This window comes from Panthera onca, chromosome B3 (assembly GCF_046562875.1).
Source record: "Panthera onca isolate mPanOnc1 chromosome B3, mPanOnc1 haplotype 2, whole genome shotgun sequence".
In the NCBI taxonomy this organism is placed as follows: domain Eukaryota; kingdom Metazoa; phylum Chordata; class Mammalia; order Carnivora; family Felidae; genus Panthera; species Panthera onca.
Genome location: NC_138344.1, coordinates 33,856,287 through 33,880,088, shown reverse-complemented (window position 1 = coordinate 33,880,088; position 23,802 = coordinate 33,856,287). Strand labels below are relative to the sequence as shown.

The 23,802-nt window shown below is 37.0% G+C and overlaps 1 protein-coding gene across 11 annotated transcripts in view; it reads right to left on the bottom strand.

Moving 5' to 3' along the window:
- Nucleotides 1–23,802, bottom strand: part of MYO9A (myosin IXA) — a 282,129-nt gene that overhangs the window by 43,144 nt on the left and 215,183 nt on the right. For 9 of the 11 annotated variants that reach the window (XM_078448833.2, XM_078448830.2, XM_078448837.2 and 6 more), the window contains 8 exons: nucleotides 22,011–22,122; nucleotides 18,420–18,481; nucleotides 6,301–6,493; nucleotides 4,659–4,787; nucleotides 3,735–3,840; nucleotides 2,785–2,916; nucleotides 1,926–2,049; nucleotides 549–602 (listed from right to left, as the gene is read on the bottom strand). In XM_078448833.2, coding sequence (XP_078304959.2) covers nucleotides 549–602; nucleotides 1,926–2,049; nucleotides 2,785–2,916; nucleotides 3,735–3,840; nucleotides 4,659–4,787; nucleotides 6,301–6,493; nucleotides 18,420–18,481; nucleotides 22,011–22,122 — 912 coding nt within the window. The remainder of the gene's footprint in view (nucleotides 1–548; nucleotides 603–1,925; nucleotides 2,050–2,784; nucleotides 2,917–3,734; nucleotides 3,841–4,658; nucleotides 4,788–6,300; nucleotides 6,494–18,419; nucleotides 18,482–22,010; nucleotides 22,123–23,802) is intronic. The other 2 variants (XM_078448835.2, XM_078448839.2) reach the window with 1 other exon arrangement.

Below are 23,802 nucleotides of genomic sequence, written 5' to 3'. Positions count from 1 at the left end.
CCAGTCTGTCAATTTTTTCACTACCATTTGCTTGCTGCTCTGTCTGAAAAATGCTAAGCAGATGAGAGCTATTATTCTATATCTGGGAAGTCACCATTAAAGTCACAGATATGAATGGACAAATAAGCGTCACTAATGATGGAGGATGCTAGTAGTAGTAATAGGTATTTCAAGTAATGAAGTGAAGGGGACCAATGAGAACAAAGTTCTTCAGAAATTAATTTGATACCTCAAAGCCGCTTTCAATGTTACCTTTTAATGATCCAACCAAAGAAGAAATCTACAAAGAGGCTTATCTGACAAAGAGCAAAACCAGTATATTATAAATGGACACTGTTCAGCTGCATGATACAAAGGAAGAAAAGGGAAGGTTCTAAAGAAAAAGAGTAAGAGAAAAACAAGTGAAGGCTGGTCAGGAAGTGGGACCTGAACTGGGGCGGTACATGGAAGGTGGACAGGCATGGATGATAGACAGAGCAGAACAACTCTGGATGGATGGTAGACAATAATGTAAAGTGGCTATGACACATTGCAATATTAATACATACCGAGACTGAATTGCGGGTAATGCTCATAAATCTAACTGCAATTAGTACAGGTTTCTGGATTAGGAAGGACATGAAAAGGAAAGCAGAAGGTTAGAATGTACATGTCATTGCCCCATTAAAAGAGAAGGTTTAATCTTTCAATGGACTGAATATATCTGTCTTCTGCAGCATCAGGGGGAAAAAAAGCACAGCTTGTCTAGCTGCTTTGAAAAGCAGTTTTAGAGTAAAAGGTCTCTCCCCATCCTTCTTAGATGGGCACTGCTAAATTGGGCATCCTAGAACTGAGCTCCTGAAAATTCAGACTACCAGAAAGGGTTTCACTTTTCAATAGTGTTTCTGTTTTCATTTTCTAGGGAAAAGATTTAGATAGTGTCCTACAATTAACTTTCTTTAGAAACTTGACTGCCTGGAAAAGGTCTATGTTTGTACTTATTTTTAGAGAAGACCCTTCACTAATTTAAATCAACAGACATATTTGTTAGGACTTATTCTGTGCCAGGCAGTTTAAGCACTAAAGAAAGAAACAGAGTTATTTTAATGTTAATCTAAGTATAAATCACGAAGATATAGATGAAGTATTGCTGGGCTCCTGGAAAAGCACGAGCATGATGACAGGGAAGCCTGCTTCCCTTTAGAGATTTACTGGGAATCTGACTGGGTCTTCATTGCTACAATTCTGTTTTGCAGCTGAGGGGAATGGTAGCAAATGATAGGACTTTAATGCAGCAGTAGCATCCCAGTTACCCAGATCCTACTGATTACTGGTCAGTGAGAACTGAAGTTGTCTATCTATAGGTCACTGGTTACAAAGGAAGACATTAAACAGAAAAGTAGGCAAATGGGGAAAACAAATTAAATTTTTGCCAGGCTTTTCTCAAAACCTAATAATAAATCCTTAAAGAAATCTTTGATAATAGTAGACTCACAGATGGAATTCCATTTCCTTATGAATCACATTCTTGCAAATGATTAAGTTCTCTACATCACACAAGTATTAACAGGAACATCAAAGGTGACATGGTTGAGGGTGGGAACAGATGGTGGAACGAAGTAGAGAAAAAAATTAGGATAGGTTAAATTTTCACAGAAAGGACAGGAAAAGAAAACAGGACAGATTATTAAACCACCAGCATTTTACCCAAATACTTGACTTAAAAACTTCTACACATTTAACTATATATATTCTGTACATATTACTAAAGAGGGCTAAAATATCAAACATGAGGCATCTATATTACCCTGAGTTAAAGTGGTTTCTTTTTACTCATTCCATGTGAAAAAGGTTTGGAGAATAATCTCTCTTTACACCATAAATGCACACTTAAAGCCCCAGGAAGGCTCCCATTTTCCCCTGTGATTCCACATCTTGTATCTTACCATTGATCTACGAATCAGAGACAGCCTGGTCTTTGCCTTATTCTCAGCAAATTCCAGGCTACTGATGTCTTTGAGACGAGCCTTGTATTTATTCATTTGTTCCACAACAATCAGCTCCACACAGCTGAAACAGGAGGAAAAAGAGAAAACTGTTAGGAGCTGAAGTAAGTCAAATAAAGTGTAGTATCCACAGACTGCTTTTCAGCTAAATGTGGCAGATGGTTGGAGAATGAAAGAAAAATCAACATTCCTTATTATATGAGCTCTATGACAAGGTTTCTATAATGGTGGTCCACAACTTTGGCTGTACTTCAGTACCCACCCGAGGAGTGACTATATGTCGCAAAGCCCAGGCCATACCCCAGACCAATTAAATGAGACTCTCTAGGATGGGACAAAAACACCAGGATTTTTTTTAAAGCTCTTTTTGCAGTCAAGGTTAAGAACCATCAATCTAGAAGGAAACCAGAGGCCCACCAAAAAAGGTTAAAGTAAAATGCAGAAATACTGAAGTACTAAGGCCAAAGGGATTCGGAGCCAGTTAGACTAATTATGGGAAGATACAAAGTATACATAATTTGGTAAAATGAAATTCTAAAATATTTTTCGAGATTACAAGCATTGCTAAAGAAAAGCTAAATTTAAAAAGTAAGATCCTTCAAAACAAATGGTGTTCAGTTGAATAGAATCTAAAAAAAAATTTTCATCTTCAGCGTAAGAAAACCCAATGGTGTCTAACAATCTTCTTAAAAACATCTGAACTTATGAAATCATTCACTATGTTCGATATCTGGATAAAGTGGCTACGCTGACTCAGAAGTTTCTGGGGTCTTGTGGAGGTGTTAACAACAGGCCTTACGTGGTAGTCTTACTGATGTCCTGCACACTTTGTAGTGGGTCAATGGTATCAGGGCAGCGGAGAATGCAGGGTGCGAACACAATGGCTAAAGCATTAGCAGACATTCTATTAGTTTCTTCCTGTAGAGCAATCCTAAGGAATAAAAAAACCAAGTGAAGTTCAGAGAAAAAGGGTAAATACTAAGGACACAGGCAGAGGATATGAGAAAAAGATGACGTATGACATCAAGCACGTAGTACTGGAAGGATATACATATCAGTTGAAAGAAGATACTTGTAGACTTTTCCCAAAGCTATTCCTTTGCCTCTGGAAAATATACTTTTTTTTTTTTTTTTAATGCACTTTCACTCTGTCCCTTACTTGAAGCAATATAGGCTAGCAGATAGCTTATCAAGGGAAATTTCTGACTCACTGCCATACACCTGATAAACGTGTCTGAACAATGCACAGCAGAGACTTTAAGGCATTTTCAGATAGTCATATTAGATATTCATCTAACATTTATCTAGTATTTACCAGATACTTATCTAATAAAAATAAACATAACTTTCTACCCAATTACTGCAGATATTTATACTCAGAGAAGAGAGACCACTCCTGAAGTCTCTGGTCAGTCAATTCTCAAGCACCATTTGAACCCACCTCCTTTGAATTAGGTTAGGTCTATTTCCTAGTTCAGGAATGAGATAACAGGCTAGGCTACATAGTGCCACCATAAGGCTGAAGTTGTTACATGGCTCAAACAGGGCAGAGAAGCACTTGTCATGCAGTCCAACTCAGCTGAGGCTTTCTGCTCCAAGGAACTGTAAGCCCCTGTTTGAGTCGCTGACTTTATAAATAGGAAAAAAAAGATCTGTCAGTTTTCCAAATGAAGGAGTTCTTCCCTCATTTAAAAGAATCAAAAAAAAAACCCCAAAACTATCATATCTTTCCTTGCTCCTTGAAATTACCTGACTAGATGAAAGATGAGGCGTTCCAGTGTATTGAGATGAGTTCGAGAGAGCTGGTCAATCACAGAGTATACACCACGGATTGTTTCTTTCCTCTCCTGAAGGCCTAGAAAGAGTAAGGACAGCAAATAAAATTGAATACGCCCTCTTATATGCTGTATCTTCCTCCTGAACAGATAGAAGCAGGGCAGCCTGGCTCTAAATTTTAAAGTTTTAGGAGAGATAGTTGTACCTGTATGACAGAAAACAAGCAACTCACAGTTACTACTAATCTTCCTTTGCTTGAATTCTATATTCACTAAGCAGTCTCCTGGTTTTAATCTATATCCCAGTAATCCTTATTACAGCAAGGGGAAAGAGACGGCCTAGTTTTTTAGGCATTTTGTGGCAGGTGGATTCCCCCATTAAAATTAATTAATTGCCATGTAATTTATAAATTGGTCTTACAGGAATTTGAGGAGTAATGCCTCAGGGCCTAAACACGTCTAGGCAGGCCTTCAGCAACACCCTACATACCTGTAGTGCTGAAAAACTAAACTCCATCATCTAGTAGGCCTGGCATAAAATAGATAGCAGAGATCTTGCCTAGATTCACAATTTAAATGAATATAAGCTGGCCCTTAAATCTATTTAGTTTTCTAATGTGTTTATAATTTGTAATCTTAGTCTTTCAATCTCTTTGTGAGAAGCAACTAACTGACTTACTCAGAAAACTTTTAGGATCCTGACATTTTAACGAAGCTCTCAAAAATCAACAAATGAATAGGTGAGAATACAGTGGCAGTTCTGTATTGACTGTCAAAAGCTTACTTTTGGACCTATATGGACTAAACCACTAGAGGATGACTAAATAAATCTATAATGAAGATAGCATTCCTTTCCCAAGTATAGCCCTTCCGTGGAATCCAGGAAGCCTGTGCTTACCCATAGCTCGAAGAAATTCCTCATAGAGCTCAAAGGTCATGAGTGGATTGGGCAAATCACGAAGCCATTGTTTGAATACACTTGCAATGACATGTATGTTATAGTCATCCAGGTTTACATTCTCAGCATCTGTTTATAGACAAGAGTTAGATAACAAAGCCAAAACATGCAAAGAAATTAAAATAATTCACTTTAGAAACTATCATCACCAAGGAAGCCTTCATGTTCTTAATTGAACTAATACCTTCTACAATCTAATTGTTTGCTCTAGAACAGCACTTCTAACAGTGGTAAAGGAACAGCTTTTTGTTTGTTTTCCAAATCTGTTGTAGACTGCTAAATAAGTAAAATAAAAGATCATATGCTTTCATGTCAAAGCTCTGTTAAATACTGTTATAAGTATTTCTAAATGCTTACACTCAGTTTTTGTACTTATCTTGTAGATTGGTCTGTGAGCCACACTTTCATTAGCAATGCTTTGGACGACACATGGGGAAAAGGCCCAGAAGACATTTTCTAAAAATAAGGCTAATGTTAAGTCATTTTTAAAGATGAAAGGACAGCAATAACTGAAGTTAGGAAATGTAAAGGACATATCTTTACTCTGTTTCACTTATAAACTCCCAAAGGTTATACAAAGGAAATGATTGGGAGGATATAGGATGAATGATTTTTCATTTGTGCTGACCCAAGGTGCAAGACACAAGTTGGAAACTGCCTTTAAACTGGAGTAGATGGAGTCTCTGGTAGGCAGAAGTTCCTGCTTGAGTTTTACCAAACATTTTCTGTTATTTCCATACTAATTTCTCCCTGATTTGCCCATTAAAACAACAACAGCAAAACAAAACAACTAGAAAGAAAAAGCACGTAGATAGGTTCCTGGAGACACAGAGACAAGCTTTGTATCTATGTTTGACTCAAAATGATCTATTCCTTCCCAATAGTGATAAAAAGTAGAAGTTGACAATGAAACCAAAGTCAAACTCCTGATATATTCCGGGTCTGAGGCTACAGTTCTACACAGGTACATGTTTAATCCACTAAATAATTATGTCATCAATATAGGAAGGTGAGAACATGCATCAGAAACAGCACACTTGGGAGTCAAAATAACAGACTAATAGGCGATAGTTTAGATTATGAATTCAGAACATCTGGGGTTAAATCCCAGCTTGATCACTTATTGGTGGTGAGTCTTTGGGCAAGATCCTCTGTAAGCCTCAGTTTCTTTAAGTAGGATAATAATCCCTAAATCATAGGACTGTTGTGAAGATTAGAATAAAAACATTGGCACACCGCTCTACATCATCATCAATAGATCATTATGTAATTTTCTTTAAATTATTTTCTTCTTTGTAAATTACAGATATCATGACCATACCAAATTGTTAAGATTAAATGAGATCTGTCTGAAGTACCTAATAATGCCTTGTATAAATGACACACTCAATATGTGTTTGCTGAACTGACCACATAAAAACAAAGATTCTTTAGAAAGCCACAAAATGAATAAGCACCACAGAAAAGATTGCACTCTTTTGGCTACGAGAAAAAAAGGCAACATGTAATGAAAACTTTAAGAGTGTAAAATGACCTATTTAAATAAAAGCATGTGGTCTTGATTTGGAGAGCACTATCTTACCTGTATCTAGACCCTGTCGGAGCTCCTTGATTTTATTAGTTGAACCAGACTTTCGGTAAATACCTTCTGTGTACAGTCCATGCATTTCAATGTAGTTTATGAGCTTTTCCACCACTAAAGGAACAGTTCGTTCTTCACTGGTCAAACGGGACAATTCAACCCCAAATTGTCGAGATGACAGCTCTGGATCATACTAAATGGAAGATAATTTTCTGTTTCCAAATACATTCAAACATCTTTAAACATATGTAACCAGTTACTAAAGAGGAACTACTTTTTATTTCCCTGAAGTTTCATGAACACAGTTATAGGAGTTGGAGGGAAAGGGAATTCTGGTTAACACTGACAATATATATCAAGTGAGACGTACTTTTCAATCCTCTACCACTACGAATCCCCTCAAAATATAAAGGGGTAGAGAATGACGACAGTGGCAACAGGCCAATGTTCCCCTTCCTATTAAAAAGTTCTTCACATAAAGTTGGGATTTGGACAAAGGAGAAAGGGAATAGACTTTGTGTGCTAAACATTTACCAAGCACCAATAGAAAGTCTGATTAGATATGAATTAGAGCTGCCAGTAATTTCTGATGCTTAACAATGCTTCAATGTTTATGTAAACTTCAGGGAAGGTTTTTTGTTTTTTTTTTAATTTTTTTTAACGTTTATTTATTTTTGAGAGAGAGAGAGAGAGAGAGAGCATGAACGGGGGAGGGTCAGAGAGAGAAGGAGACACAGAATCTGAAACAGGCTCCAGGCTCTGAGCGGTCAGCACAGAGCCTGACGCGGGGCTCGAATTCATGGACCGCGAGATCATGACCTGAGCCGAAGTCGGACGCTTAACCGACTGAGCCACCCAGGAGCCCCAACTTCAGGGATGTTTAACTGAACAATATCATAGGCAAAGGCAGAAGCACACACAGACTGACCCATGATTAGTGTTCAAGCTCTTTCTTACTTTAATTAGTGTATCTGCGGGCACCTGGGTGGCTCAGTCAGTTAAGCTTCCTACTTCAGCTCAGGTCATGATCTCACGGTCCAGGAGTTTGTGCCCTGTGTCAGCTCAGAACCTGGAGCCTGCTTCAGATTCCCTTTCTCTCTCTCTGCCCCTCCCTCACTCATGCTCTTTCTCCCTCTCTCAAATATAAATAAACATTTAAAAAAAATAGTGTATCTGACATCATAATCCTACTAACTACAGTTTACATGACTGTAAAAGAATAGCTTATCCTGAAGATTATTTGAAGTAATTCACAGAAGATAAAAATGCCAGGTATTATCTCTGAGACTCAGATCTTTTTTATAAATCTCTTCTCTTTTCCTTCTCTTGCATCATTCTCTTTTTCTAACTTGGTCGTGGGGTGGCTGGGTGGCTCAGTTGGTTAAGCATCCAACTCTTGATTTTGGCTCTCAGGTCATGATCTCATGGTTCATGAGTTCAAGCCCTGCATTGGGCTCTGTGCTGACAGTGTGGAGCCTGCTTAGGATTCTCTCACTCTCTTGCTCTGTCCCTCCCCCACTCTCTCTCTCTCTCAAAATAAATAAACTTTTAAAAAAGATTATTTGTCCTAGTTCTATGAAAATGCTGCTGGCATTTTAATAGGAATTGCATTAAATCCAGTAGATTGCTTTGGTTAGTACGGACATTTTAACGAAACTTGTTCTTGTAATCCGTGAACATGGAATATCTTTCCATTTGTTTGTGTCATCTTCAATTTCTTTCATCATTGTTTTACAGTTAATAGAGTACAGGACTTTCACTTCTCTGGTTAAGTTTATTCCAAGATATTTTATCATTTTTGGTAGAATTCTAAATGGGAATATTTTCTTAATTTCTCTTTCTGCTACTTAGTGTATAGAAATGCAGTGGATTTCCATAGATTGATTTTGTATTCTGCAATCCTACTGAATTTATTTAGCAGTACCTTTTTGGTGGACTCTTTAGTTTTTTTTATATATAGTATCATGTCATCTGCAAATAGTGAAAGTTTTATCTCTTCCTTAGCAATTTCCATACCTTTTATTTCCATATCTGTCTGACTGCTGTGGTTGAAACTTCCAATACTATGCTAAATAAAAGTGGTGAGAGTAGACATTTTTGTCTTCTTCCTGACCTTAGGGGGAAAGCTCTGTTTTTCCCCATTGACTATGAAGTTAGCTATAGATTTTTCATATATGGCCTTGATTATGTTGAGGTATGTTCCTTCTAAACCTACTTTGTTGTGGGTCTTTATCATGAATGGATGGTATAACTTCAGTAAACTCTTTTTCTGCATCTGTTGCAATGGTCACATAGTTTTTATACTTTTTCTTGATGTGATGTATCACATTAATTGATTTACAAAAATTGAACCACTCCTGCATCCCAGGAATAAATCCCACTTAATCATGGCAAATGATTTTTTTAATATACTGCTGAATTTGCTTTGTTAATATTTTGTTGAGATTTTTGCATCTATATTTATCAGAGATATTGACCTGTAGTTCTCTTTTCCTGTACTGTCTTTATCTGGTTTTGATTCAGAGTATTGCTGGCCTAATAGAATGAGTTTGAAAGCTTTCTTTTTTCTTGTTTAGAACAGTTTGAGAAGAATAGGTATTAATTATTTTTTAGATGTTTGTTAGATTTCACCCATGAAGCTGTCTGGTCTTGGACTTGTTTGTTGGGAGGATTTTGTTTGTTTTTTGTTGTTGTTTTTTTTTTTAATTACTGACTCAATTTCATTGTTGCTAACTGGTCTGTTCAAATTTTCCATTTCTTCCTGACTCAGTTTGGGGAGGTTATATATTTATCCATTTCTTCTAGATTGCCCAAATTGTTGGCATATAATTTTTCATAATATTTTCTTACAATCCTTTGTATTTCTATGGTGTCAGTGGTTATTCACTTCTGATTTTGTTTGAGTCCTTTCTTCTGGAGTCTTGCTAACAGTCTATCAATTTTTAGATCTTTTCAAAGAACCAGGTCCCAGTTTCATTCATCTGTTCTGCTGTCTTCTTAGTTTCTATTTCCTTTTATCTGCTCTAATCTTTACTTCTTTCCTTCTACTAGTTTTGGGTTTTGTTTGTTCTTTTCTAGCTCTCCTAGGTATAAGGTTACGTTGTTTATTTGAGATGTTTCTTGTTTCTTGAGGTAGGCCTGTACTGCTCAAAACCTCCCTCTTAGAAAGTTTTGCTGCATCCCAAGGATTTTGGACTGTTGTGTTTTCATTTTCATTTATATCCATGAGTTTTTCTGATTTCCTCTTTCATTTCTTGGTTGACCCATTCATCATTTAATGGCATGTTATTTGACCTCCATGTATTTGTATTCTTTCCAGATTTTTTGTTGTTGTTGATTCCTAGTTTCATAGCATTGTAGTCAGAAAAGATGCATGGTATGACTTCAATCTTTCTGAATCTGTTGAGACTTTTTTTATGGTCTAATATGTAACCTATTCTGCAGAATTCTCCATGTGCACTTGAAAAGAATATGTGTAAAAAAAAAAAAAAAGAGTATGTGTTCTTCTGTTTTAGGATAGAATGTTCTGAATGTATCTTTTAGATCCATCTGGTCTGGTGTGTCACTCAAAGTCACTGTTTCCTTGTTGATATTCTGTTTGTATGATCTATCCCTTAATATAATGGGTTGTTAAAGTCCCCTACTATTGTATTACTATCAATTACTTCATTTATGGTTGTTATCAGCTACTTTATGTAGAAAGGCGCAGAAATATATACAATTGTTATATCTTCGTTTTTTATTTTTTTAATGTTTATTTTTGACAGAGAAAGACAGAGCACAAGTGGGGGAGGGGCAGAGAGAGAGGAAGACATAGAATCTGAAACAGGCTGCATGTTCTGAGCTGTCAGCAAAGAGCCCAACGCAGAGCTTGAACTCACAAACCATGAGATCATGACCTGAGCCAAAGTCAGATGCTTAACCACTGAGCCACCCAGGCACCCCTATAATTATCATACCCTCTTGTTGGACTGTTCCCTTTATGATTATATAGTGTACTTCTTTGTCTCTTGTTAACAGTCTTTGTTTTAAAGTCTATTTTGTCCAATATAACTATTGCTACCCTCGCTCTTCATTTCCATTTGCATGATAAATGCTTTTCTACCTTTCACTTTCAATCTGCAGGTGTTTCCAGGTCTGAAATGAGTCTGTTGTAGCAAACATATAATGGGCCTTGTTTTTTTATCCATTCCATCTCTCTATGTCTTTTGATTGGAACATTTAGTCCATTTGCATTCTAAGTAAATATTGATAGGTAGGTACTTACTGTCATTTTGTTACTTGTTTATGGTTGTTTTGTAGTTCTCTGTTCCTTTTGTCCCTTGCTCTCTTCTCTCACAATTTGCTGGCCTTCTTTAGTGATATACTTGGATTCCTTTCTCTTTTATTTTTTGGATATCTACTACCAGTTTGTGATTTGTAGTTACCATTAGGTTTATATTTAATATCTTATGCATTTAGCAGTCTTTAAATTGGTGGTCACTTAAGTTTGACCACATACTTTATTCCTCACTCCTTCCCACCATGTTTTAGGTATATGGTGTCATATTTTATATCTTTAATTTTGTCAGTTCCTTGACTGATTTTTACAGATATACTTATTTTTATTGCTTTTCCTATTTTTCTTATTCCTACTACTTATGGTCTTTCTTTCCAGACAAAGGAAAGGAAACATTTCTGTCCTTTAACATTTCTTATAGGGCTAGTTTAGCGGTGATGAATTCCTTTAATTTCTGTTTGTCTGGAAAACTCTTTATCTCTCTTTCTATTCTGAATCACAGCCTTGCTGTATAGAGTATTCTATACAATTCTGCAACCAGGTTGCAGGTTTTTGTTTTTTCAGGATTTTCAATATATCATGCCACTCTCTTCTGGCCTGCAAAGTTTCTGCTGAAAAATCAGCTATTAGCCTTAAGTGATTTCCCTTGTATGTATTTATTTTCTTTTCTCTTGCTGCTTTTAAAATTATCTCTATTAACAATATTTTTGGCCATTTTAGTTATTATGTGTCTTCATGTGGACCTCCTTGAGTTGATTTTGTTGGGGGCTCTCTGTGGATCTGGATTTGTTTCCTTCTTCATATTAGGGAAGTTTTCATCTGTTATTTCTTCAAATAAATTTTCTGCCACCTTTTCTCTCTCTTTTCTTTCTAGGGTCCCTATTGTGGAAATGTTATTGCACTTGATGGTATTGCTTAGTTCCCATAGTCTATTTTCATTTTTTATTATAGTATTTTTCTCTCCCCTGTTCAGTTTGGTTGCTTTCCATTACTCTGACCTCTGCTGATCTGTTCTTCTGCTTCTTCTGGTCTATTTATTCCATCTATTTTTAATTTTAGTTATTGGGTCCTTAATCTCTGATTGGTTCTTTTTCATGTTCTCTATCTCTTTGTTGAGGGTCATATTGAGTTCCTCTACTCTTATCTCAAATCCAGTATCATTATGACCATTACTTTAAATTCCCTATCAGACATATTACTTATCTCTGTTTTGTTTAGCTCCCTTGCTGTGATTTTGTCCTGTCCTTTCATTTGGGACATATTCCTCTGTCTCCTCATTTTGTCTCTCTACATCTGTTCCTATGTGTTAAGAAAGTCTGCTACATCTCCCACTCTTGAAATTGATGACTTTATGAAGAAGAGGTCCTGTAATGGCCTACAGAGCAATGTCCCCTGTTCACCAGAACCTGATGTTTCAGGGGTGTCTCCTATGTATGTTGCACGCACCATGCTGTTGTAGCTAAGCCGTGTTTGCCTTCAGTCCATTCATCTGCAATGGCTCTCACTGCCTGTTGTGAGCAGGGTTTGGCCCATGTATTGCTAGTGGGCCAGTCTAGGGCCACCTTGGCCTTAAGTTGATTCAGACCAGGAGTTGGCCAAACATGCAGTAGCACCAAACTACAGGCTGCTTTCCTTGTATTGTCCCCTGAAAAGTTTTCGTTGGTTGGCAGGGACTACAGTCAGACCCGATGTCTGACCTCAGCCCACTGCTGGGCTGCAGCTGTACTGATGTATGTGGTTATCTTCTACTCTCCTTTAGGCAGGAGTCACTTTGGAGTGGTGCCGGTCCCTGTCAGTGTTGCTTGCACACTGCCAGGCTCAAGGCACCACTTTGGATGGGCTCTGACCTAGGATGTACTAGAGGGGGCATTTCTGCAGGAGAACATGGGGGCAGAATGTGCTGCCAGGAAGCTAAGTGGAGAGTGTTGCTGCAGTGCTGGTTCTCATAGCAGCCTGTATATCTAGGCTGGGGGGCAGAGAGGGAAATGGCACCCACCAGCTCTTCTGCTCTTGGAGAAGTCTGCCAAAGATCCCTTCCTCTCCAGCACATGTTCTGAGATTAGTAAATAAATATCCTTCCCATACACCCCATGCATTTTTCAAACTGCTGCTTCTATGCTGTATCTCAGTAGGACTGTTTGTTCTTCTGTCTCTTTAAGGGTGGGGGCTCTACTCTCCCACTTCTCCCAGAGCCAACCCACTGGTTTTTAAATTTACTGGTGTTAAGCCCCATTGATTGTTAGGTTCCTCTGGTTTTCAAAGCCACATGCCATGAAGATTTGTCTTCCCCATGTGAGTACCCTGTGCCTGGGGTGCCTGGCATAGGTCCTTCCCCTCTGTGTGCCCATGGAGTCCCTCTCTCTCACACAGTCTTATGGGTCCACTTAGATCCCACCACAGTTCCTCTCTTCCTACCCTCTTCGATGTGGCCTCTTCTCTACCTTTAGCTGTGGAGAGCACGTTCTGCCAGTCTTTGGGTCATTTTCTGAATTATTTACACTGATGTGGGTGTGATCTAGTTGTACCCATGGGATAAGGTGAGCTTAGGATCTTCCTACTCCACCATCTTCAGAGGAAGTTCACGTCACTTGATTTTTGAATGACAAACCAACTTTATATTCATAGAATAAAACCAACTTTATCACAAAGGTTTTTTTCATTTTTTTCCATTAACACAGATTTAAGTGCTAATAGTTTAAGATTTTTTTATATCTATGCTATGATATAGACTGACCTACAATTTTCCTTTATTGTAATATCCCTTCATGTTTGACTTTAAGGTTTCACTATCTTCGTAAGTCAGTTTGGGGGGAAAAGTTATGAAGTATTCACTCTTTCACCATTCACTGGCAGAATCTATAGAAATTTGGTATTGTTTCTTTTTTAAATTTTGGGAAGTAGTTAATTAAGCAAAGATCAGACCTAGAATTTCTTTGTGGGAAGATTTTCAATTACTAACTCGATTTTAATTGATATGATTCTTCAGATCTTCTATTTTTCTTAGTTTAAATAAATTGTCAAATTTGTTAGCATCAAGGTATCCATTAATAGCCTTTAACTAAAGGCCTTTTTAATGTATACAGTATCTGCAATGATACATGAATTATTTTATAGTGACAATTTGTTTTTTAGAAGTTCTTTTCATTAATCCCTCTTGTTAAGAGTTTATCCATGGTTTTAGTATTTCCAAAGCGCTAAAATTTGGCTTTGTAGATTTGATTTCATTTATTTCTCTTTATTATCTTCCTTCTACTGCCTTTGGATTAAATTTGCTGAGGTTACTTTTCCCCATCTTCTAGAGACAGAAGTTTAGATCATTTCTTTCTTTACATCCTTTCTAACTGTATGCATTTAAAATAGCTATAATTAGTCCTCTACTCACAACTTTTGCTGTACCCACACTTTTGTACCTAGTCATACTTTATCATTTAGTTCAAAATATTTTTTCATTTTTATTGTAATTTATAAGAGTATTGCTTAATTTCCAAGTACTTGAAGACTATCTAGTTATCTTTATGTTGATTTAGAGCTTAATATCACTTGGGTCAAAAAATGTACTCTCAACATTTTCAATCCTCTTGAAATTTGTAGGGACTTGCTTTATAATCCAACATATAATCAATTTTTCTCAAATGCCCCATGTGCTCTTGAAAAGACTGCAAGGTTCATTACACATCAACTAGGTCAAGTTTTTTCATCTTGTTTTCCTATCATTTGCACCCTTATTAAATTTTTGTCTCTAGGTATTAAAGCAATAATATCAAGTCTCTCCTAATGTTAGAATTTTTGGGGGTGCCTGAGTCAGTTAAGTGTCCGACTTCAGCTCACGTCATGACCTCACAGTTCATGGGTTCAAGCCCTGCATCAGGCTCTATGCTGACAGCTCAGAGCCTGGAACCTGCTTTAGATTCTCTGTCTCTATCTCTGTCTCTGTCTCTGTCTGCCCCTCCCCCACTTGTGCACACTCTTTCTCTCAAAAATAAACATTAAAAAAATAAAAAAGGTTAGAATTTTTATATCTCCCTGATGGGATGACCATTTTATCATTACAAAACATCTTCATCTGAAATGTTTTTTGCCCTAAACTACACTTTAGTACTAGTATACATACACCACCTTTCTATTTGTTAGTCTTTGCATACAAATCTATCCTTTTGCTTTCAGCCTTTCTGTATCTTTATATTTAAGAATGCTTGTAAACAGCATATCATTGAGATTTTTCAGTTGGTTTTAACCTAGTCTTCTAACTGGAAGTATCTTACCTATTAACATTTAATGTAATCTCCAATATATTTGGACTTATACCTACCAATCTGCTATGTATTTTCTTTTCTGATCTAATTTATGTTTGTTCCTCTCATTTCTGGTCTTCGTTTAGATCAAATATTTTTCGTTTTTCCATTCTCCCATCTTTATTAGCTTTTAAGACATATATTCATTTGCTTTTCTGTTAGTGGTTAAAGACTAAAACAAATATCCATAACATATTTAAGTCTAATGTATTTTGAACAATTTAACCACTTCCCAGGTAACCCAGGGACCTTAGTATAGTTTAATTCTATTTACCCAAGTAACTTTTGTGTTGTTATTGTTGTCAGGCAGTTTAATTCTATATAGTTGGCCTTCAAACAATGTAGGAATTAAGGGCACCAATTTCCTATGTAGCCAAAAACCTGCATGTAACTTTTGAGTCCTCTAAAATTTAATTACTAATAGCCTATTGCTGACTGGAAAACTTACTGATAACATAAACAGTCAATCAACACATTTTTATGTTATATATGTATTATTCATTGTGTTCTTACAATGAAGTACACTGCTAGAGAAAAGAAAATGTTATCAAGAAAATCATAAGGAAGGGGTGCCTTGGTGGCTCAGGTGGCCAAGCGTCTAACTCTTGATTTCAGCTCAGGTCATGATCTCGTGATCCATGAGATCAAGCCCAGCATTGGGCTCTGTGATGACAGCATGGAGTCTGCTTGGGATTCTCTGACTCCCTCTCTCTCTGCCCCTCCCCAGCTTGTGCACTCTATCCAAATTAAATAAACACTTAAAAAAATAAAATCATAAGGAAAATACACTTACATAACTGTATTTATCAAAAAATCCACAAATAAGTGGACCCATGATGTTCAAACCCCTGTTGTTCAAGGGTCAACTATATATTTGAAGTGTTATAAAAGACATTATTGTATTTTTGGTAATATTCATTTAGATTTGTAAATATTATTCACTCTATGCATTTTTCTTCATTCTTTCCTATGTTTCTGTTTCTATCCAATGTCATTTTCCTTCTGCCTGGAGTACCTCCTTTAGTATTTCTTTTAGTGCAAGGCTGCTGGTGACATATTCTGAGTCTTTGTCTAGAAATAATTTCACATCATTTTCACTTTTTTTTTCAATGTTTATTTCTTTATTTTGAGAGAGAGAGAGTGCTCGTGCACGAGTTGGGGAGCAGGGAGAGAGAGGATAAGAGAGAATCCCAAGCAGGCTCTGCACTGTCAGCAAAGAGCCCAACATGAGGCTCAATCCATGAACCATGAGATCATGACCTGAGCCAAAATCAAGACGCTTAACTGACTGAGCCAACAAGGTGCCCCCGTTTTCATTTTTGAAAGCTAGTGTCACAAGGTACAAAACTCTGAGTTAGCTTTATTTTATTATAACACTCAAAACATGTCAGGCCACTGTCTTTTGACTTCCATCATTTCTGTTGAGAAGCCAGTTGTCAGTTTTTTTCACTGCTGCTTTAGCAGTGCTTTTATTTTTTCCTTTCAGACTGCTTTTAAGGAATTTTTTTTTCCTTTCATTTGGAGAAGTGTCCATCTGGTGTGGCTTCCTTTGTATTTATCCCGCTTTAGGTTAAAAATGGTTCATGAACCTGTGACTTGATGTCTTGGCCATTATCTCTTAAAATGTTGCTTTTTCCTTATTCTCTTTCCTTTCTTCCTGGACTCCAATTACCCACATTTAAGAACGTTTCATCTTTTCCTAGATGTTTCTCGTGTTTATCTTTGTATTTCCCCCTTCTTTTTTGCTCTCTGCACTTATAGATTTCTACTGACCTATCTTTTAGTTCACCAATCTTCTCTTCTCCTATGACCAATATGCTGTTGAGCCCATCTTTTGAGTTTATAATTCCAATTGCATTTTTTACTTTTAGAATCTCCATTTGCCTCTTTTTTAAATGTATATTTCAGATTTTAATAAAAAATAAATTTTCTTTTTATCTATATTTCAACATATTTGATAAAAAAGGTTTTTAAGTCCAGGTCTGAAAATTCAGTAACTGGGTCATCTATGAGTCTACTGACATTGTCTATGTGTTTTTTTCTCTGTCTCATTTCTTAATATCTGTTATTATATATAGATAAAATATAAACGTTGGATGATGTTATGTCTCTTTGGAGAGGGTTCACCCTATTCTCTCTGATGGGTAGCCAAATTAAGGAACAGATCATCTTAATCTAATCAAAGAATGCCTTAAAGCTCGTCTTCAGCTTTTATAACGTCCAGCCTATTAATGACTCACTCCCTTTCTGAGAGTACAGCTCTTCAGAGGTCTCAGTGCAAGTGTAGGACATTCAGTAGGGCCCCTCTCTGAAGGTGGATCACAGAACTCCAATTTTTTTTCCTTAACAGTGTGAAATTGCAGAGAACTCTGATCTTTTTTCCAGTTTAGCTTTTTAGCCTTTTACCCCATATAGCTTAAGAATTCAGAGAATGTCTTGAGGGAAAAACCTCTGAGTTTAAGGGTTACACCTGGATCATGCATGATCCTGGTAATCCCAAATTCCTGGTCTTGGCAATCCCAAATTCCAACTTTTGCCTCCATTGCCCTATGAGATTCCTAAAAGTTGTGCTGACTTCTCTGACTCTTAAATGTGGTCCTCTGCTTGAAATTGTGGTTTCTTGTTCTACAGCAAAAATTGACAAATTCCTACTAGGAGAAAAACATCTCACAGACACAGATTCACTAACATGCAATTATCTTCTCTCTAGGATCGACATTCCAACAAAGTCCAACTTTCCTGGGCAGCTAGCTCTCTGATGTGCAGCAACACTTTTTTCAGTTATTCTCAGCATGGGTAATAGTCTGTCACAAGCTATTTAAGCTCAAAGCAAATATCTCACCTTCATTGGATTTTAAGCCTTGAATAAAATTTCTCCTTGTACACCTTGCCATGATTTGTCTACTAATTTGGAACAGATGCAAATACTGTACCTGGGTTGTAAACAATACACACACATTTATATTACAGTTCAGATTTGTATAGTATTGTTACAACTGTCCATATGTGACTAATAAGTAAAAAAAATGTGATTATATAGCAAAAAAAGCCTGAAATCTATCAAAAATCATTGCTTCCTTTAAAATAAAGTGTCAAAGTACATGTTTAATACCTTTTAGATCTCTGTGTATCCAAGCTGAATTATGTAAAAACACCAACTGGGCTGGTGAATCTTGCTGTTAATGTTAAAATCTTTAGCTATAGCCTACCACTTTCAAGACAATTTCTAGTAAGAGTTATGAGCATTTAATGAAGTGGAAAACCTTTAAAAGCAGTGTTTTAATAAACTGTCAGTTGTGAAACCAGTTTTATAGCTCTCCCAAATAGTAAAGGTAAATATAGTTCCAGGAAAATCAATCCAATTATATACCTATCCCTATATATATATGTATGCTGGATCATGACATAAAGTGTATTTCTGTGAGTTGTGATCAAAAAGTCTGAAAACCACTGCTCTATAAAACCATTGAAGAGGACTTGCTTTCTTTCATGAGGTAGAAAAGACCAATATATCTGTTATTTACTACTCATAGGTGATAATTTCTTACCTTTTTAGAGCACTTGGCTGTGGTTTTCAGACAGCATTTCTTATGGCAAGCATATTTACATACTGAAAAACAGATTAAGAATGCAGTATTTTTAAAAGCCTGTACATCAATGACAAGAACTGAAAAAGTTTACAACTTTAGGGGGGCCTGGTGGCTCAGTCGGTTGGGCAACCAACTTCGGCTCAGGTCATGATCTCGCAATTTGTGAGTTCGAGCCCCGCATTGGGCTCTGTGCTGACAGCTCAGAGCCTGGAGCCTACTTTGGATTCTGTGTCTCCTCCCTCTCTCTAACCTTCCCCTGCTCACACTCTGTGTCTGTCTCTCAATAATAAATAAACATAAAAAAAATTTTTAAAAAAAGTTTACAACTTTGTTTTAGACATAAATATTTTCTTTAAATTTGAGGCTGCTATAATATCATATATATGTTTCATATGGTATTAGAATGGGGGAGGGGAAGGGGAAAAAAAAAGTTAGAGAGGGAGGAAGCCAAACCGTAAGAGACTCTTAAAAACTGAGAATAAACTGAGGGTTGATAGGGGGTGGGAGGGAGGGGAAAGTGGGTGATGGGCATTGAGGAGGGCAGCTGTTGGAATGAGCACTGGGTGTTGTACGGAAACCAATTTGACAATAAATTTCATATAAAAAAAAACAATAAAAAAGCATTTTAACCCATTCTATTTAGAAAAGTGAAGCTGAAAAACATGCCTAAAATTTCTAACTACTGCCTATGAAAAAGCTTTTAATCTTTCATCACTGCCTACTCCTCCTCCCTGCACCTGCCATATTCCTACAGAATATTTTCTATCTTTCTGACCTGACTCACAAATTAGTCTTTATGCTCTCCTAATATATCTGGCTCTGCAATCTATTAAAGTGCCAAAAATACCTATTAAGAATCATTCCAAGGAGGAAGAAACGTATTACCACCAAAGACTCCTGCTGAAATGAAAGTACGTTGGGTAGCACATTAAGATCTAAGAAAGGCTTTATTTATTTACTATCTTAGAAAGTCCAGAATAGAGCTCTGAGGAACCAGAATATAAACAATATCAGTTGTGACTGAGAAAAAAGATAAAGAAAAGTTTCAGAGGAGAAATTATTCCCTGGAGCAGCAGAGAAAAGGGTTGTTAGGCAATTGGTAGTGGGAAGAAGCAGTGAGAGAATACTGAAAACATACCTGACCGGTGTCACTTTGCTACACCAGTTCTACCCCTTGATATCAACACCTAAGTATTCTTTTTGAGCTTCTAAAACATAACTTGTGAGGTTTTCAAGACCGAGATCAAATAGGGGAGGCTATCTCATTGTGCAGGTGAAACCACCAGTATAATCACAAAGTCAGTTAATTCTATTTAGAAATCAAACCAAGCCCACCCAAGTCATAAAAAGCAGATTTTTTTCCATTTTCAGTTTTAAAACACAGAGACATTTATACCAAACCTACTGGACTCAGACTAACATCAAACAGTCAAGTTAATGGCAAACTACTTCCTATTTTGTTCTTACTGTAATTTTTTTAGATTATCAATAATAAAACAAAAAGAAACCATTGTTGATGACAAAACAAATGAACATATCTAATAATGGTGATTCCACAATGGTGACCATGACTTTCATCCTTGTCCTACTGGACACAGCCCTTCCTAATACTTCAGTCATTCAATTCCAGGCCACTAGGAAACAAAACCTCCAAGAATTACTGAAAGCACCACAGTAGACGTATGGCATGACAGGAAAAGAATCTGAAGGTACTCTGTAAGCCAGAACCCAGAACCAAGGTGACCTATAAAAAGTCTCTATTCACATTCACAGACTTATATATTCTGATGAGATTACAGTAGAGGGGCTCCTGGGCAGCTCAGCCGGTAAAGCATCTGACTCTTTTTTTGTTTTTTTAAATTTTTTTTTTTTTAATGTTTATTTAGAGACAGAGAGAGACAGAGCATGAATGGGGGAGGGGCAGAGAGAGAGGGAGACACAGAATCGGAAGCAGGCTCCAGGCTCTGAGCCATCAGCCCAGAGCCTGACGCGGGGCTCGAACTCACGAACTGTGAGATCGTGACCTGAGCTGAAGTCGGACGCTCAACCGACTGAGCCACCCAGGCGCCCCCTGACTCTTGATTTCAGCTCAGATCATGATCTCACAGTTCATGAGATCAAGCTTCACACTGGGCTCTGCACTGACAGCATGGACCCTGCTTGGAATTCTCTCTCTCCCTCTGTCTCTGCTCCTCCCCTGCATGCTCACGCTCTCTCTCCCTCTCTCTCAAAATAAACTTTTTTTTTTTTTTTAAGAACATTACAGAGGTGCCTGGGTGGCTCAGTTGGTTAAGCATCTGACTCTTGATTTCAGCTCAGGTAGGATCTCACAGTTTGTGAGTTTGAGCCCCGTGCTGGGCTCTCTGCTGACAGTGCAGAGCCTGTTTGGGATTCTCTCTCTCTCTCTCTCTCTCTCTCTCTCTCTCTCTCTCCTTCTCTGCAACTTACCTATCAGCTCTCTCTCTCTCAAAATAAATAAACTTTCACACACAAAAAAAGTTTAACAAAGAAGATTACAAGTAGAAAAAAAGTACTTTTTTGGTTATAGCCTAATAATATTTGCATTAATTCATCCATCCATCTATAGGTGCATCTACCTAACAAATATTTATCAAAATTTGTAATACCAGAACTGATCTGGTATTAAGTTTCAAGTGATCTGGTATTAAGAAACAATTAAGTTTCCTGACCTTATATGTCTTTCTAGTGGGACAGCCTGACAAACAAGAAAATAAGTACTTAATATAACCTTGGGTGGTGATAAGTGCTATGAAGACTATTAAGCTGAGGAAGGAGACAGAGAATTAAGGGACACAAAATTAGGGGACAGAGTGGCATTCAGATAGGACAGTAAGGAAAGAGCTCTCTAAGAGGTAACATTTGAGTGAAGACATAGATTAACTGAAATAGTAAGTCATACTAACGTCTAGGAGAAGAGCATTTCAGATAAAGTAAGCTGCAAGTACAATGACCAAACAACACCAAAATATCTGGTTTGGCAACAGGGAGTAGGTGAAAGAGTACAGTGAAATGAGGTTAAAGAATCAGGAAGTGTGAATTACTCCTTTATGTTAAAAAAAAATGTAAGTAAACTTAGGAAATAGAAATATCAAGGGGTCAAAAAAAATTCTCAAAGATCACTCATATTGGCTAAATAAAAGTACTATAATTTCTGAGGGTAATTGTCTTCCCTCAGAAGAGCTCTTCCTCTTTGAAGAAACTCACAAATTGGTTCCTCAGGCTACTAAATGTAGATAAAAAGTTTCTGGAAGAGTGGCTTTCGATGTGAGTCCTGACAGCAGGGCCCAGACCCTTCTTAGCCACAAGTTTAAAGTGGGACCCCTGAGAACCTAGAGAAGTCAGTTCAGGTCTCTGTACTTTATTTTGCACTTCAAAGAACGGATAGATGGGTGTCTGACAAAGTACATGTGTTCTGCCACATGTGACAAGATTACATAGCAAAAATGAGGTTCATGGTGAAATGTTTGGAATTACTGTAGTAAAGCTAGATGGATTCCTTTAAAAAAAAAAAAGATCACTCATACTTACATTTGCAAACAGAGGCTCGGTCCATTATCCATATCAAGGAAGAACAGTACTCACAGTATGTAGGGATGCTATACTGGGTGGCCTTAAAGATGTGACCATTGTGCTCTTCTACCTGAATAAAAAAAAAAAATACATAGCATTTATGTTAAAGCCAACATAACAAATGCTGTCCTAACATAGTCAGCCAATGGGAAATCCTTCAATCCCTTGTTAAGTCTTCAATGGGCATTTACTCCAGGAGTAAATATGATCTTCTGAGAAACTAAATAAAGGCAATATATGTGGTCCCTACTTTCAAAAAGCTAACAATCTATTAGAGAAACAAGATCAACTTGTATGAAAACAGAAAGGAATGCTACAAACATACAAGAGCTGTTTTGCATGACTCTGAATCAGCATTTTAAATTATAAAAATCAGTGGTCCTAGACAAACAAAAATTAAAGGACTTCATGACCACTAAACCAGTCCTGCAAGAAATTTTACGGGGAACTCTCTGAGGGGAGAAAAGACAAGAGGGGAAAAAAAAAAAAAAGACCAAAAGCAACGAAGACTAGAAAGGACCAGAGATCACCACCAGAAACTCCAACTCTACAAGAAAACATATTGGCAACAAATTTGTATCTCTCAGTACTCTCTCTAAACGTCAGTGGACTAAATGCTCCAATCAAAAGACACAGTGTAACAGATGGATAAGAAAATAAGACCCATCTATATGCTGTTTACAAGAGACCCAGTTTAGACCTAAAGACACCTTCAAATTGAAAGTAAGTGGATGGAGAACCATCTATCATACTAATGGTCAACAAAAGAAAGCTGAAGTAGCCATACTTACATCAGACAATCTAGACCTTAAAATAAAGACTTTAACAAGAGATGAAGAAGGGCATTATATCATAATTAAGGAGTCTATCCACCAAGAAGATCTAACAGTTGTAAACATTTATGTTCCAAATGTGGAAGCACCTAAATAAAATCAATTAATCACCAACATAAAGAAACTCATTGATAGTAATACTAAAATAGTAGAGGACTTCAACACCCCACTTACAATAATGGACAGATCATCTAAACAGGAAATAATGGCTTTGAATGACACACTGGAGCAGATGGATTTAACAGATATACTCTAAACATTTCACCCTAAAGCAGCAGAATATACATTCTTCTCCAGTGCACATGGAACGTTCTCCAGAATAGATCACATACTGGGACACAAATCAGCCCTCAATAAGTACAAAAAGATCGAGACCATACCATGCATATTCTCATACCACAACACTGTGAAACTCAAAATCAATCACAAAAAAAAATTTGGAAAGATAACAAATACTTGGAGACTAAAAAACATCCTACTAAAGAATGAATGGGCGAACCAAGAAGTTAAAGAAGAAATTAAAAAGTACATGGAAGCCAATGAAAATGACCATACCACAGCCCAAAACCTCTGGGACGCAGCAAAGACAGTCATAAGAGGGAATATAGATAGCAATCCAGGCCTCCCTAAAGAAGGAAGAAAGGTCTCAGATACACAACCTAAACTTACACCTTAAAGAGACGGAAAAAGGAGAGCAAATAAAAACCCAAACCAGCATTAGACAGGAAATAATAAAGATTAGAGCAGAAATCAATGCTATAGAAACCAAAAAAAAAAAAAAAAAAAAAAAAAAAAAGTAGAACAGATTAATGAAACCAGAAGCTGGTTCTTTGAAAGAATTAACAAAATTGATAAACCACTAGCCAGTTTGAACAAAAAGAAAAAGGGAAGGACCCAAATAAAATCAAGAATGAAAG